Here is a 15,052-nt window from a genome sequence, read left to right as displayed (position 1 = left end):
CATTTCAGTAGTGACAATAATCATATTGCAATAATCATATTGCAAGAGATCTCAGGAACTTTTTCATCTTGCAAAACCGAAACTGTCCACATCGAACACTGACACCCCCACTCTCTCCTCCCCCAGCCTGACAACCATCCTTCTATTTTCTGTCTCCAGGAATCTGATTCCTCAAGGGACCTCCTGTAAGTGGAATTATACAGTATTTGTCCTTTTCTGACTGGCTTACTTCATTTAGCATAGTGACCTCAAGATTCATCCACGTAGCAAGTCTCAGAATTTCCTTCCTTTTTAAAGCTGAATACAATTCTGGTGTATGGCTAGACCGCATATTGTTTATTCATTCATCTGCTGACAGACGCTGAGGTTGCTTCCCCTACCCCCTCGGTGGAATATTCGCTGTTCACAATCGTGAATGATGCTGCTGTGAACACGCACGTGCAAATATCCGTTCAAGTCCCTGCTGTAGGCTCTTTGGGATAAACATCTAAAAGTAGAATGGGTGGATTATTCTAGTTTGTATTTTTACTTGTTTGCTTTTGCCCTCCATTTTTCCCAGAAAGATTTTCGGTAGGCTCTGATTTCCTGTAGGCTGACTGACATAAAACACAGGAGACTGATAAGAAGGACCAAAATAAGAAAAGGGAGGAAGACAGCACAGAAGAGCAGCCATGGAGGGGATGCTGACTTGTAAAGGTCTCACACACCTCTCTCTGACTTGCAAAGTAGAAGGCTATACTTGGGCAGACTACACAATTTTTCCTTAATTCAGTGAAAGTCGCTGATGTCAAAATGCCTGGCATGCATGAGGGCAGCACACCTGCTTCATTGGAGACCACGTGGTACCCTCCAAGGAGGCTGACTTTACCATCTCTCTGTTCCCAGATGCTAATTCCCTGACTCAGCTATAGAGCACAGAGTTATTCAGACTATAAACGCAAAAGGCATTTCAAGGGAAAGTCGATCCATCGTGAAGGCAATATACAGGTTAGCAATATACGGATGGACTGGGCTGTGTTATTACAGGAAAGTTGAGATTTTAAGTGCTGTTTGTGTCTGGAATGCGACTCCAACAGAAAAGAGAGCTTCGTGGAAACTGCCTGCTGTCATGTCAGCAAGAACGGCATCTTCTTTTAATGACAATGAATTTGTGGTTTAGAGTAAACCTTCCCCCCAAAAGAGATCCTTTTCCCTTATGCTCCGTGGATAAAGAGAGCAAGTAAGAAATACGTGTACAAGCTGAGCATGGTTCACCGTTCTGTGATGTGGGAATTCAGGTATGATGTGTAAACAGGTCAAGGATAAGCAACAGTGCAGGTGACAGCATTCTTTTGAATAGTAAGAAAAATACTCTCCTTCAGTGAGAGCAGTTTTAGGGAAGGTTGGTATAAAAAAATCACGGGAAGACTACGTCTACATTTTCCGCAAAACTTATTAAAGATTCTGGCATATTGTGCTATTTATTGCTGTTTAAATGGAAATCCTTGTTTAAGAAACATCTCAGAATTTAATGCCAAGAAAAAACGGTTTGATTTCTGTGTTAGTTTACTAGGGTTGCTACAACAAAGTACCACAGATGGGGCAGCTTAGACAGGAGAACTGTATATCCCCCAAGCTCCCTGAAACATTCAAGAGTTCCGTATACCTAATAAAAATTTTGATGATATTAATAATTGACACTGATTATTAAAGGCATAATTTTGCCATCTTTAAACCTCACAGTAACTCTTCCACGTAGGTGTTATTATTCTGGAGGCCGAAAGCCCAAGATCAAGGTGTTGGCAGGAGTGGTTTCTTCTGAGGCCTCTCTCCTTGGCTGGCAGACGGCCGTCTTTTCCCTGTGTCTTCACATGGTTTCCCTCTATGTGTATCTGTGTCCTGATCTCCGCTTCTTCAAAGGACATCAGCCATACTGGATTAGGTTCTACCCTAATGACCTCATTTTAACTTAATCACCTCTTTAAAGGTCCTATTCCAAATACAGTCACATTCTGAAGTCATGGGGGTTACGATGGCAGCATATGAATTTTGAGGGAGCCCAAATCAGCCCATAACAACTTCCTTTATCAGAAAATGAGGTTCATCGAATTTCATTATTTGCTTTAAATAGCAAGGAAGCACAGGGCTCGATGTTTCAGTGAATCACAGCAATTATACTTAGCCTGTTTTCTGGTATAAATTTCAAATTCAAATTTTCTTTTCCCCCTGCACTGCGTGGCATGCAGGATCTTAGTTCCCTGACCAGGGATCAAACCCGAACCCCCTACAGTGGAAGCGCAGAGTCTTAACCACTGGACCACCAGGTAAGTCTCTCAAATTCAAAATTTTCTCATCGTTTTAATCATTCATTTATTCACTCATCCAACAAATATTTATTATGCAGGTTATATAAGCCAGATATGATATGTAATATAAGCTGAAAATCCAAAGAATAACAAGACAGAGTTTCTACCTTAAAGGGGTTTAGGAACTCCTGGGGAGTAGACAAGCCAACCAGCCTGTGTAACACGGTGACACACACATACACACAAGTATAAACATGTCTATATCTGCATCTATATACCCAGAAAGAGAGAGAGAAGTGAGCCATGGGAGCGAACAAGGTGATTACCCCCAGAAAGGAATAAAGGGGTCTAACGCAGAGCTCCTGGCAACCATCAGTGATGAAGGAGCTGGCAGGGGTGAGGACCCACAGTGGCGACTAAGGGGGGTTCCATATCTATGACTTAAGTAAACACAGAGACACACTAACCAAGAGGCCGGGTCTGTCTCTGATTCATTAATTAAGCCTCACCCAAAAACAATCACATCACGCTGCCTGCAAGTCAGGCCTGCAAGTTTTATTCTACGATCAGAAGAAAGAGATTAGTAAAAGTAGGGGGACAGGGTGTAAACTGAAGACAAGTCCTTTTTAAGAAACAAGATAATTGCATTTGCTCACCACTCCCCATATGGATCTGTACTGACAGCACAATACCAAGGTCCGTTTCGTGAACCTGAATTATCAAGAACAGCTTAAATAATGATCAGCACGTTCAGTTTAAGAAGGTACAGAGGGCTTCCCTGGTGGCACAGTGGTTGAGAGTCCACCTGCCGATGCAGGGGACTCGGGTTCGTGCCCTGGTCCGGGAAGATCCCACATGCCGCGAAGCGGCTGGGCCCTTGAGCCATGGCCGCTGAGCCTGCGCGTCCGGAGCCTGTGCTCCGCAACGGGAGAGGCCACAACAGTGAGAGGCCCGCATACCGCCAAAAAAAAAAAAAAAAAAAAAAAAAGAAGGTACAGAAGTATATAGTACATTTCAGAAATAATCTTTGGTAGAATTAAAACATTAAGAATGTAAAGGGGACTTCCCTGGCAATTCAGTGGTTAAGACTTCGCCTTCCAGTGCAGGGGGTGCGGGGGTCGATTCCTGGTCGGGGAGCTAAGATTCCACATGCGTGTGCCAAAAACACCAAAACAGAAAACAGAAGCAATATTGTAACAAATTCAATAAAGATTTAAAAAAAAAAAAAGTGGTCTGCATCAAAAAAAAAATCTTTAAAAATAAAAAGATTTTTTAAAAAGAATGTAAAGGTCCATGCCCCTCCCCCAAGCTACCTGAAAAGATCTACTGTTCAAAATAATGGTACCCTTGCAGCAACATGGATGGACCTAGAGATGATCATACTAAGCGAAGTAAGTCAGAAGGAGAACGACAAATACCATGTGAGATCACTTCTATGTGGAATCTAAAATACGACACAAATGGACTTACCTACAAAACTGAAGTAGTGGTGAGGGTGTCCCAGGTGACACACGCTGCACTCAAGCAGCCATGAAGAAGGGAGGGGGGGGAGGGAGGGAGGATGGGGGACGGGAAGTCTGCAGAGCCCTAAGGAATAGGGCTGGGTTTCGCTGGACTATCTAAGAATCAGCTCCTCCTGTTGTGGCTATCCCTGTGCCTCCACTCTCCAGGCAGTGAGCTCACCTGCAGGCCACACCCAGGTTATTTCTCTGCCACCTTCAACTCATCCTCCGCGTTTCGGCTGAGATCTCTCCTCACCGGGGAAGCCTTCCTGATCCCCTGCGTCCTGCCTGGGGCCTCCTGTGCGTCCCACAGCACCTGAGCCTGTCCTTATCGCAGGCTGCATCCTACAGAACTGAACTGGTTGACCAGTTATTACAGACTGCCTGAAGGCAGAGGCTCAGGCTCTTTCCCACTGTTTACCTCGCCCTCAGCACAGGGCTGAAGGTACAGTAAATCTTTACCAAATGTGTGTGGGATCATGACCAGGAAACCAACGTAATTTTTATTTCGTGGCCAAAACCTAACTGAATTCCCTGGTGACATCAATTAAACTTGGAAAACTAAATAGTAGAACTAAAGAATTCTTTTCGATATGAGACCTTTGTAAATATTTAGGGTCTATATAGGAGCCCGGATAGCAATCTTCGTTTTCCCTCCTCTATACCTACCTAGAGTAAAACTTAAATTGTTTACAAATTCTACTTAAAATTAAGAAAGTTTAAAAAGTTGAAGTTCATCAATGAATTTGGTTAAGTGTTAAAGGGGAAACAATACATACATAAATTTAGTTTTTTTATATACTCATTTACATAATCATGCCGCTTAACGGAATTTTAAATGTAAAATAAGGAGTAGTGTAACTCTTTCTGTTTTATCCATGCAATATTTACTTATCTCTGAGTTTCTGTTCTACCTGGGATGTTTTTCAGACGCTAAGTCAATGGATTTGCATCTCTGACAATCGGAAATTCCTAGTTTCCCTAGGATTCTGCCACCCACAGGATCTGAGACATTTGCATCTTCCCAAACTATCTGAATATTTTTATATAACCTTCCCCTCCTTGTGGGTTCAGTACTGATGTTCTGGAGACGGGGAAGGGTGGTAGGGAGCTGAAGCTTACCCAGGCCTGTCTCAGGAGAAGGCAAGTTTCTCAGAGAAAACCCACATTCTGCAGGGCCGCCCCTGCACTAAGGCTTGTGGTGGGAACTAGTACTGGCCGCCGTGGTGGGGCTGGACACAGGGCACGGAGTGCAGAGGGCGCAGCTGGGGTCTGAGCCCAGGGGAGCACACGCAGACATAGAAAAGACTGGTGAACCGAAAGATACTGAGGGAGAGGGGGAGGCCGCAGAATGCAGGGTCCTCAGAGCTGGAGGCTAAGGGAGGGTGGGAGACCCCAGCGCTGCACCCTAACTGGGCAGGACCACCCAGCATGCCCAGGGACCAGGCATCTGCTGGACCAGCCCTGCTCAGCCATCAGAGGCTCCCTCTCACCTCCACTCGCCTCCCTCCCGAGGTGTTGGAAAGCTGAGGATGTCTTCAAAGGGAGGAGGGGTAGGAGAGACCCAATACACGAAAGGGAAGACAGCCCTGAAGACTGACCGTTTGAGTTAACTGAATGCTTATTCCTACCGAAGCTCCTTCAAGCCTGAGAGCACCGATTACCCTTCACTGGCTTTTTCAAGTCCTCCCTACGCAGCCCTCCCAACTCGTACCCAGTCAGCAAGAATAAAGGCTCCAGAAAAACATGTGGTCAGTTAGAAGATAGCCCAACATTTTTTCTGCACATCTGAAAAACAGTGTAAAGATTCCTATCAAGCATCTTTTGGAAAAATTTGGTTAAGCACTCATGAAAACGTATATAAAACTATTATTTCTTTTTATAGGTGAGAGATTCTCTAGAAGAAATCAAAACATTGTCAGGAGGAAGGTAAACACAGCAATAAAGAAACTTCACACTAACTTGACAGTATCCCATCTATCACCCTCTTCCTTCAATCTGTACTTACTGAAATCCACCTTCCTTCAAGGTCTAGCCCAATGTCTCTTCTCCTAAGGAGCCTTCTCCATCCTCATTCTCCGAATGCCCTGATGGAATCTGGAGCTCTAAATTCATAACTGGTTGTATGTCTTTGCTCCCAAGTTATCTTTTCTTTGAATTCTTTGCTCTGTGTCCCACAGAGTCTCATTAAAGGTGTAGTGAATAACTGAATGGACATCAGTAAGTTATCTCTTAGTAAAACAGTGCAAGGCTTCATCTTTTAAGCCCCTTGATGATCATGTCATTTGCTCCAAGAATAAAGTCTCTCTTCAAGCCAAGATTCTCTTTAAAAAATCTCTGCATGCTTAAAATATAAGGCTATAATAAATTAACAAAAATCCAGATATTTTCCAAACCATGGGGGGAAAAAATGCCATCCTAACCAAGTGAGCTCTCGTGGGATTTGTGCCTCCCGGCAACCAAAGATCAATGCAAATGAATTTCTAATGCTTTTGGAAGAGCAATTAAGACAGTAATAATCCCGTTAGCATGAACGGAAGGGTACCTGTTATCTAAGAGGTTTCTTTTCACATTTGTTCAGTAGACTACCACAAAGTGATATAGCCACAACCCAGCTGACGTAAAATTCAGGACAAGACTGGGCTAATTCTATTAGGGAATCCAACCTGGAGACGGGTTTCAGGATCCCTGCTTCTGGAACATTCACAAACGGTAATGCTGGGACGTACCCGTGGGGTTTCTGACTGGGTCCTCCGAGCCACCATCAGCAACAGCTGTTGTTGCAAGGCACTGACCACAGGGTCCCCTGAAGAAGGATCTTGACTCTCGGAAGTTGTGGTACTGGACGAGCTGCTCTGTATGTCTCTGAGGATGGGCAAAACAAATGCTTCGGTTACCTGGAAGTACCAGAAGTCATCTACTTATTACATGCAAACACGAGGGCAGCAGGGATCCTTAACGCAGGTCACGGGTAAGCCTCTGCCACCTTGCATGAGCCGTTCAGAGTCAAAAATTACGTGTGCCATGCCACCTTCAGGCAGAAGGGCTATCATCTTGCACACATTCGACACGGAACTCCAGTTTTATTCAATCATCCAAGACGGTGTGCTTCAGTAGAGAGGAGGTCCCTCCCTGGCCTCTGGGGTAAATCCTGGTCATCCCACACCCATCATGGGAACTCCGACCACCCCGGCCAGCCCTGGCACAGGAGCGTAATGCTATTCTAAGAGGCTACCGCAGAGCAAAGGGGAGGCAGCTGTGGATAAGGAGGCTCACGAGCAAGTTTTTCTATTTCTTCTTTTTTTTTCAGTGTTTTTACCTTTAAAATTTTTTTTAATTTATTTATTTTTTATTGAAGTAGAGTTGATTTACAATGTTATGTTAGTTTCAGGTGTACCGCAACGTGATTCAGTTATATTGTAGACATATATGTATATGTATCTATTCTTTTTCAGATTCTTTTCCCATATACGTTACTGCAAAATACTGAGTAGAGCTCCCTGTGCTCTACAGTAGGTCCTTGCTGATTATCTATTTCATATATAGTAGTACGTATATGTTACTCCCAAATTCCTAATTTATCCCTCCCCCCTATCTTTCCCCTTTGGTAAACATAAGTCTGTTTTCTAAGTCTGTGAGTCTGTTTCTGTTTTGTAAATAAGTTCATTTGTATCATTTTTAGATTCCACATATAAGTGATGTCATATGATATTTGTCTTTCTCTTTCTGATTTACTTCACTTAGTATGATAATCTCTAGGTCCATCCACGTTGCTGCAAATGGCATTATTTCCTTCTTTTCTATAGCTGAGTAATATTCCATTGTATATATGTACCAAATCTTCTTTATCCATTCATCTGTTAATGGACATCCAGGCTGCTTCCATGTCCTGACTATTGTAAATAGAGCTGCAATGAACACTGGGGTGCATGCACCTTTTCGGATTATGGTTTTCTCTGCATATGTGCCCAAGAGTGGGATTGCTAGATCATAGGGTAGCTCTATTTTTAGTTTTTTAAGGAACTTCCATACTGTTTTTCCATCATGGCTGTACCAATTTACATTCCCACCAACAGTGTAGGAAGGTTCTACTTCTTAAAAGGTAACAAAAGTAAGAGACCATCTCTCTCCTGACCTTTATAGGCTATGTTTATCAAAAACCCTTGGAGCCGCAGCAGCGAAACTGCCATCGTGAGGGACAAGCCCGAGGACAGCAGAGCTGAAAGACAGAAGGAAACTAGTTTCTTGATGACCAATCAACCCTGCACTGATCAAGCCTTTGGACTCCCTGTTTCTGAAATAACACATCTTATTATTGTTTCAAGCATTTTTCTTTTTTCTTTTAATATTTATTTAGTTAGTTAGTTGCACCAGGTCTTAGTTGCAGCACGCGGGCTCCTTAGTTGTGTTGCCGCGCAAGCCACCTCAAGAATGCAGACGTTGCACTAATGTCATCACCTTCCTTTTTTTATTTTTTTATTGAAGTATAGTTGATTCACAATGTTGTGTTAGTTCCTGATGTACAGCAAAGTGATTCAGTGATACATGATATTCTTTTTCACATTCTTTTCCAGTACAGTTTATTACAGGATTTTGAATATAGAACCCTGTGCTATATAGTAGGACCTTGCTGTTTATCTGTTTCATATATAGTAGTTTGCATCTGCTAATCCCAAACTCCCACTCCATCCCTCCCCCACCCCCTCTCCCCCTTGGCAACCACAAGTCTGTTCTCTGTGTCTGTGAGTCTGTTTCTGTTTCATACATAGGTTCACTTGTGTCATATTTTAGATTCCACATATAAGTGATATCATATGGTATTTGTCTTTCTCTGTCTTTGACTTACTTCACTTAGTATGATAATCTCTAGGTCCATCCATGTTGCTGCAAACGGCATTATTTTGTTCTTTTTCTTAAGGCTGAGTAGTAATGCCTTCTGATTTCTAATCTCACGTTTCATTACAAAGTTTCTAACAAGTTTTTAGACCCTTCTTTTTCCCAACTCCCTTCTACTGTATTCACAAATACACAAATGCTTATTCTACAGGAACAGTGTTTAAAATACGTCCACTATTCTCACATACGTGCTCACAAACACACAGATTTCTCTACATTTTGGAGACATGATTTATGGCTATTTGATGATACATTCAATAAAGGCCTCCTTCAATAACCGTTCAATAATGGTTTCTAAGTAAAGAACCACTTAGGAAACATCGTACATTAACACCAGGGTTTGAGAAATGAGTCAGGTGGGATAAGCACATGGATTTTGAAAACTTAAAAATCCTATCCTTCCATTATTTGTATGATTGTTCCATAAAGAGTGCTTTTGCTTCCTGACCATACTAGTGGTGTAATGTGTGTCACTAATAGAGAAAAAAAGTTAGATTTATAAAGACAGTGTTCATTCAAGCTTTTGTACTTTGTACAGAAACCTCTGAGGACTGTAATTCTGTCATTTCATAGCTAAATACAATAGGATCGAAAACATCTTGTTAATACAAATTTAGAGAAACCTAAAACTCAGCAAATGCCAGAACTTCACTAAAACCAAAAGACTGATCTGACTTCACTGTAGGTAATGCAGGTGATGACTATAAATAGGCAGGAGCAGTATGGAAATGTGAGGAAATCTAGACAGTGTACAGCGCCCTCTATTGCCAACTGAAATAAACTAAGAACAGACTACTGTGGAAGGTGTAACGAAGTTATTTCAGAGCAACCTTCCTCCTGCCAGGGCCTCCTGGCAGGAAAAATGGTCCAAAAGGAAGTGTCAATACAGCTGAATTTTTTGCATGTTTGTTTTTGTTTTGTTTTGGTTTGGTTTTTGCGGTACGTGGGCCTCTCACTGTTGTGGCCTCTCCCGCTGCGGAGCACAGGCTCCGGACGCGCAGGCCCAGCGGCCATGGCTCACGGGCCCAGCCGCTCCACAGCATGTGGGATCTTCCCGGACCAGGGCACGAACCCATGTCCGCTGCATTGGCAGGCAGATTCTTAACCACTGCACCACCAGGGAAGTCCCAGAAAGATTCTTTCCTGAGCTTTATGACTGGTATGTCCTCACCAGAAAACCTGTCTTGTCATGTGTATATGGGCTTCCTATTTGGCCAGGAGGAGACGTGTAACGCTGCTTCCAGAGGATAAAGAGATTTATCTTCTTCGTGTGGCATAGTTTTCTGGGGTCCTAATGTTGAAGTTGTAATCCACGGGCACCAGCTTGTCCACTCAGGAACCAAAGAGGCTATGATGTCACAAAAATCACTCCGTGGACAGAGCTCTTCCTGTACCTACCCTCCAAGAATTCCCGCCCATCTTCCTTTTCTTGTATCTCTCTCAGACTATCTGCTACTTATTCTCCTGAGAGAATAGTAGTTATTCAATGGGCTGTGAGCTCAAGGATCATCCAGAAAGTCTCTGTTGCGGGGAGGGACACATTAGGAGTTTGGGAGTAACAGATACACACTACTGTATATAAAACAGATAAGCAGGGCTTCCCTGGTGGCGCAGTGGTTGCGAGTCCGCCTGCCGATGCGGGGGACGCGGGTTCGTGCCCCGGTCCGGGAAGATCCCACATGATGCGGAGCGGCTGGGCCCGTGAGCCATGGCCGCTGAGCCTGCGCATCTGGAGCCTGTGCCCCGCAATGGGAGAGGCCACAACAGTGAGAGGCCCGCGTACCGCAAAAAAAAAAAAAAACAAACAGATAAGCAACAAGGACCTACCACATAGCACAGGGAACTCTACTCAATATTTTATAATAACCTATATGGGAAAAGAATCTGGAAAAGAATATATATGTATAACTGAATCACTTTGCTGTCCACCTGAAATTAGCACAACCTTGTAAATCAACCATACTTCAATTAAAAAAAAAATCTCAAAAAATAGTCTCTGTTTCACTAACTTAAGGCTGGAGATTTCCCCCCATATTAATAAATATAATGTGAAAGTGCTAAGTTTCAAGAGACATTTCTTCCTCTAAAATAGCGATGGAAATGGAAATATTCCAACCCTGTAGTAATCACACTCTGACTACAATAGAGCAGCAGTTGCACATCTGGCCTTCGTTTTCTTGCTCTCTGGTTTATCTCTGGACAACTAGTTTGGTTCAGAGCTAGAGCAGAGATAAATTTATTTAAATGAGATCGAATTCAGAGCAACAGCAGAAATAGTGATTAATGGTGGAAACTACAAAAAGAGCAGCCACTAGAAGGAAATAAAGATGGACCAGGGGCCAGAATGGTGCACTTTCTTATGGACAGAGCTGGGTCTCAAAGTCACAGTGACCCCATTGCGCTATATTGCTCTCCCCAGGTCTTCACTCATCTAAGCTTCTGTAAGCAACAAGTAACTGAAATGCATGTGCTGCTGCGTTTTCCCATTGATGTGGAAAGAAATCCTTGAAATTCTTCATCTTCCCCGGATCTCAAAACTTACAATCCACCCTCCCGAGGAAGAGGGCCTCTCTTTTTCTGCCTGTCCTTCTTGGTTTCCCAGGCTTACTCGGGGGCCATGGAAACAAGCCACCCAGAGGAGCAAGCCTAGAGATGAAAATCCAGCCATGTGTTCAATATGTGGGATATTTAAATAAAGCAGCACTGTTTTGGAAACTATAACCTGTTATTTAGAATTTGAACAGGGATTCTTGTTTTAAAGCCTGCAAACAATTCTGCTTTTATAGGACAGCAAGATTCGTCTGTGCCTTTGAGAAAAAGGGAACACCAGCCTGGGAGCTTGTGAGGGCCTCCAGCACGGGATCTGACTGCCATCATGTGGCAGCCAGGGCTGTGACCACAGGGACAGAATCCCACCACGCGGCAGGCCTCTTCCCAGGGATTCAGAGAACGTGCCTCGGAGAACAGAAGTCTTTCTAGAGTCAACCTCATAAACTCTCCATCCTTATGACTCTGTGCCTGGATGAAAGTTTAATCTCTCTAGTGTGTCTAAGAAAACAAAGCAGGACTACAGTGAAAGGATCTGATAGTAACAACTGGAAAACAAGAGAGAGGACACAGGCATATGGACAGCAGGAACTCTGCAGAGGCACATCCCTGCATGGTCACCTGCTTTTTTCCAGATACTTCCACCTCTATGTGGGTGATCAAAGGCACCAAGAATCCCCGGAAGTTTTTTAATTAACTCAGTAACACACACCTCTATCATGCAAATCAACAGAGTGAGACAGCTACATACATATTCTCAAATATTTATCGTTGGAGTTGACGTTTCAACTCATGCTTGAACGGTACACAGAACTGGGCATATCTGATATTGGGAGAATTCACAACCTTTTATATTTTGCACACCTAATTGACTAACATCCACGCCCCACGTTCTGGCTGAGCTACTGCAAACCAGGAATCACTATTTCTTCTGACTAACGTTAAGAAGAAGGTCTAAGAGAGGTGATTATTTTTTACAATTTTCTGCCTGCTTACCTTCTTTGAGATCCAGGTACACACGTAAGCACGGTGGCTTTAAAGGGCTTTCCTGAGAGCTGATCCCAGTAAGTAACAGAGGCTTTACTGAGACCAGGGTCAGAGAGGCTACTAATAATAATGTCAACAAAAATGTCAGAACTCTGAGAAGGCCATAAAGATTAAGTACACCTCAGTCCACCTCTGGAATATAGTACCTAATGGGTTTAGAGGTTAGAGTAGCTTTCAAAAATAAGCCTAATTTATAACCATAACAATATCTGTTTCGATATGTACTATAACGATTCATAAACAAACAGAAGCCCAAAATAAGTGAATCCGGACAAATAAGTAGATGATTACCCATGTAATCTACTCTACTCTTTAAATAGAAACAATTGAGGTACAAAAATCTCCCAATAAAAACCCTGTAAACTAAACTTGCTCCGGAATGAGTCTTTCCATTCACTAGCCTACCAAACCTATGTTATGAGGAACAGATACTCAAAATGAATATAAATACTATGCCTTTCCATAGGATTTCACTGGAGAGCAGACAATATGCATTTAAAAACAATTTTCATGTGCATCTTCATGAGATTGCTTATGACACTAGAAAAGGTTTTCTAATACTAAAGCATGGTTATATATCTTTTACAAGAGAAAGCTCTTCTATGTTACTTGGAAGAATTTATAGACGAAAGACAGGTAAATCGTTGCTGAACAAAGAACAGAAACGATCAAGCTTTCATTGCAAGACCTCCAGGGGAAATAACAAAAGGCCACTCTGCAGTGAACCCTTCAGACACAAAACGCACTTCAACTTCTAGGCAGCTTCACCTTCAACCTCCTAGGCAGATGGCCTACTTCAACTTTGATTTTCTAGGTAGATGAGCTCATCGTAGGCTCTGAGCTGCTGAATCAGTCCTGTGTCCCGGGTAATGAATTTATCCTCCGAAATTTTTTTAAGTAGCAATTCTGCAACTCAAGCCATAATTCCCTTATTCTAGTTTCTGAGGAAAGCAGAACTAGATAAGATAGTGTTACCAAAGGTACCTGCTTTCTGGACAGTTATTGTACAACCAGAAAATACTGCCTATATTTCTTCAGCAGTCAATGAGAAATGTATTGGTTCCCACAATGACAGAGAGGCCAAGGAGGGAAATTCGTTTCCTCTCCTGGTTTCCTCCAGGAATCCCCAAAGAGACATGGAAGTTACACTGCAAACCATTCCCTATTCATACTTGGGAGTTAGGGATATAAAACTGTCACATGGCAACTGGGCTTAACAATGGCGAAGAGGAATGGCGTTCTTGCCAATAGTAAGAATCAGTGGTTTAATGGCTAGTTAGGGGCAATCCTAGCCACTGAAGTCGCCTCAGAGGGAAAAGGCTGCTTTTCTAATATCTTCCATGGCCGAAGGGCTTAGAAACTGCCCCAACTAGGAATCCTTCCAAGTTCAAAATCAAAGTTTATGTTTACTACAGTAGAAGAACTCTAAATGTAATGGCATTAAAAGCCAGAAATAAAATAGTAAACTACCTTCTGTAAACCTGCCACAGAGGCCAAAATGTTCCAACACAGCAGGCTGACAAGGAGAATACAAAGTACTGAACCACCTTAAATTCTCGTAAAGTGACTCATAAAAGCGCTAGAGGAAAGGCTTCCCTTGGCCTTTTGCTCTTTTGCTGTATGAAGTCATGGCGAACTTCAGCCACTGTCCTACTGCTTCTGTTTGGAGGCAGTTTAACAATAGCTAACATCTTCTCAGTGCCCCCTATGAGAGGTACTGTGCTAAGCGCCGCGTATACTATTACATTTCGCTTTCAAAGCCGCCCACTGAACTTATTACTAGTATTATTTCCATCTATGCATTAGAAAACCGGTGCTTAAGGTGGTTAAGTAAACCTGCTCAACGTCAAACCGAAAGTTACTCTTCGTGCAGGAACGGGAACCTGGGCCAGTCCAAGGCGAAAGCTCAAGTTCACGCCACAGGACACGACCCTTCTGATGTCAGGGAAGTGTGGACCCCAATGTCAGCTTTTCCATCACAGTTGCCTCCCATGTGGACAGAGAGAATTGCTTCCTCCTCATTGAATGGAACACGGGACTGGAGAACCTAATTGGAGACTCAACCTTGATTTCTACGGTGAGGGGTTAAAAAAGTCATTTTGCAGGGGTTTCTTCCCATTTTTTTTTTTTTTTTTTTTTTTTTTTTTGTACGTGGGCCTCTCCCGTTGTGGAGCACAGGCTCTGGACGCGCAGGCCCAGCGGCCATGGCTCACGGGCCGAGCTGCTCCGCGGCACGTGGGATCCTCCCGGACCGGGGCACGAACCCACGCCCCCTGCATTGGCAGGCGTACTCCCAACCACTGCGCCACCAGGGAAGCCCCTCTTCCCATTTTTAAAAGGAGAAGATAACATTTTGTGTTCAGATATGTAGAGCAGGCAAACTGCTATTGCTTCTGGCTCTTCCCCTCCAACAGCGGCAAGGTGAGAGCGTTATCTGTGGATGTCCTTTTGCTAATCCCACCTTCACTGGGTTGTTTCTCTCTGCAAAGAGGTCCTATTACTCCTGCGGCAAGTAGAACAAAGCGTGAGTGCCGTCACGGACCGCCTCTGCCCCTCCTGTCTGCCTCTTAACTGCTATCCCTAAATGCCCGGCTCTCCAGAACTCAGATCGGACCGCCTTTGTCATCTCCAACGATTAACTTGATTCAATGCGCTATTCACTGAACATCTACCTACAGAGGGCTAAGTGAGGGCTATCAAGGCCCCCTAGCCATGACCACTTTTCTTTAGAAAAGAACAGTCTGGAAGAAGAGCTGGGAGTGTCCTGCATCTGGG

General features: G+C 43.5%; 1 protein-coding gene across 1 annotated transcript in view; it reads right to left on the bottom strand.

Annotated features, from left to right (window-relative positions):
• Positions 1–15,052, bottom strand: part of PCNX2 (pecanex 2) — a 272,196-nt gene that overhangs the window by 212,832 nt on the left and 44,312 nt on the right. The window contains exon 9 of the mRNA XM_019941562.3: positions 6,517–6,652. Coding sequence (XP_019797121.2) covers positions 6,517–6,652 — 136 coding nt within the window. The remainder of the gene's footprint in view (positions 1–6,516; positions 6,653–15,052) is intronic.

Source organism: Tursiops truncatus, chromosome 16 (genome assembly GCF_011762595.2).
Source record: "Tursiops truncatus isolate mTurTru1 chromosome 16, mTurTru1.mat.Y, whole genome shotgun sequence".
In the NCBI taxonomy this organism is placed as follows: Eukaryota; Metazoa; Chordata; class Mammalia; order Artiodactyla; family Delphinidae; genus Tursiops; species Tursiops truncatus.
The sequence above is the reverse complement of the archived record's forward strand: the minus strand, read 5'-3'. Positions and strand labels throughout refer to the sequence as shown.